The 2,154-nt window shown below is 68.8% G+C and overlaps 1 protein-coding gene across 1 annotated transcript in view; it reads left to right on the plus strand.

Annotated features, from left to right (window-relative positions):
- Podxl2 (podocalyxin-like 2) overlaps positions 1–2,154 on the plus strand; it is a 27,952-nt gene that overhangs the window by 23,463 nt on the left and 2,335 nt on the right. Inside the window, exons 8-9 of the mRNA XM_013032300.1 lie at positions 1,009–1,156; positions 1,395–1,456. Of these exons, the coding sequence (XP_012887754.1) occupies positions 1,009–1,156; positions 1,395–1,456 (210 nt within the window). The remainder of the gene's footprint in view (positions 1–1,008; positions 1,157–1,394; positions 1,457–2,154) is intronic.

The following is a 2,154-nucleotide window of genomic DNA, read 5'->3' on the forward strand; positions in this document are numbered from 1 at the left end:
TCCCTGACAGACAGGAATGGCCACAGCGTGGCTCCCTGACAGACAGGAATGGCCACAGCGTGGCTCCCTGACAGACAGGAATGGCCACAGCGTGGTCCCTGGCGGGAAGGGCCACAGCGTGGCTCCCTGGCGGGAATGGCCACAGCGTGGCTCCCTGGCGGGAATGGCCACAGCGTGGCTCCCTGACAGCCCTCAGCTTCCCAGCTGAGGATGGTTGGCACAGCAGCGGGTGGGCCGCACCCGGTGGGGAGCAGGGCCTCGGGGCGGGAGGGCCCCGGGGCGGGAGGGCCGCAGGGGCGGGAGGGCTGCAGGGGCAGCCGGCACCTGGTTCAGGCAGCGTGGAGCCCGGCCTGCCCCACCCCCCCACCAGAGAATGCAGGAGAACGGCCCCTGCGGGTATCCGGGGCAGGTGAGAGCCCGCACGGCAGCCAGCCTGGTGGCCTTTGGAGTTGGCATGGTGACCAGGGAACTGCTCACTAGCCTGGGCTGTAGCAGAAAAGCAGGCTGGGAGTGCTGGAGGGCCTGGTGGCCGTGCGTGCAGAGAACCGGGCAGCTGGGAGAGAGGACGGGGAGAGGGGCCAGAGCGGCTGCTCCACCGCAGGCTGGACTCACCCCTGGCCAGCCTCTTGTTTCTGGTACACACTATGAAACTGTACATGTGTATGGAGGAAGTCTGCAAGCTAGCCATCCCCCTGCCGGCGGTCCCTCTGCCCATTAAGGTGACGGGGGCCAGCCCGCGTCTCTGCCCGCAGCTGCAGAGGCATCTGGGTTGTGCCCAGGACCTACTGTGTCCAGCACCAGCCCAGCCCCCACACCAGCAAGTCCCAGGCCTACCCCTGGCTCCACGCGGGGGTCTTGGGCAGCCCAGGCCGCCTCTGGCCAGAGCCGAGAGCCATGGTGGAGGTGATCTTGGAGTTTGCGCTCCCTGTCAAGCTCGGCTCACGGCCATCTCCAGCACTGCCCGCGCCGGGGCGTCCGGCCGGTCCTGAAGCACACCTCTCCATGCAGGAGGCGTTCCGGCGGCACCGGGGCCTGCAGCTGCTGGCGCTGGTGGAGGAGGCGCTGCCCGGCCGGGGCCGCGACGCCTGGCGCATCTCCCTGAGCAAGCCCAGCGAGAAGGAGCAGCACCTGCTGATGACGCTGGTGGGCGAGCAGGGTGAGGCGGGCTGCCGGGCGGCCGGGCTCGGCCCGAGCCTGGGGCGGCGGGGGATCGGGCCGGGTGCTGCGTGGGGGACCGGCTGGCCAGCGGGCTGAGCTGTGGGAGCCACACGTGTTCACGCCTGCCCCACGTGCTCCCCGCTGAGGGCTGTGATCAGTGGGGCTTCAGTGGGGGGGGCTGGTGTCCCCTGGAGGGCACCGGGGCCCCGTCTGCTGATGGTGACTTTGTCCCCTAGGGGTGGTGCCCACCCAGGATGTGCTCTCCGTGCTGGGCAGCATCCGCCAGAGCCTGGAGGAGGTGAGTGGGCCAGCCCTGTGCGTCCGCAGCCGGCCCGGCCCGACAAGCGCAGGCTCTCGGGACAGGTGTGCGCTGCTAGCAAAGCCAGGGCCGGGGGCCGAGGGTGGGGCGGGGCGGGGCCTGAGGGGTGGAAAGTCGGCCGCCATGGACACGGGAATGCCCAGGGCAGGACTGCGGGACAGTTACAGGATCTCCGGACTGGCCCCAGTCCAGGCTTGGAGACTGGGTTGGGCCCCGATCTCGGGGGCCTGGGCCTGGCCCCTGCAGAGGCCCGGGCCCCACAGCCTTTCCATTCTCACAGCTGCTACCCTGACCCGAGCCGTCTGGTGTGTGTGTGTCAGTCCTGGGGAGATAAGGGTCTCATGACTTTCCTGCCTGGGCTGGGTTTGAACCGCAATCCTCAGATCTCAGCCTCCTGAGTAGCTGGGATCACAGGTGTGAGCCTCTGGCCCTAAGCCATCTCGTGGACCTAAGCAGGAGTGCCCGGCCCTCCTTGCTCTTGGGGGCTGAGTGGAGAGTGTGACTGGCCTCCTCACCTGCCACAGGCCAGGGAGGCACCATTGTTCATAGTAAATACCACACGCACAGACCACTCCGCGCAGCCCTCAGTCTCCAACAGGCTCCTTTGGGGGCTGGGGCTGGGGGGGAAGGCGCTCTCACAGAGCCTGCAGGGGGGAGGGGGGCGGAGCTGCTTCTGG

This window comes from Dipodomys ordii, unplaced genomic scaffold, assembly GCF_000151885.1.
Source record: "Dipodomys ordii isolate 6190 unplaced genomic scaffold, Dord_2.0 Scaffold153, whole genome shotgun sequence".
Taxonomy (NCBI): Eukaryota; Metazoa; Chordata; class Mammalia; order Rodentia; family Heteromyidae; genus Dipodomys; species Dipodomys ordii.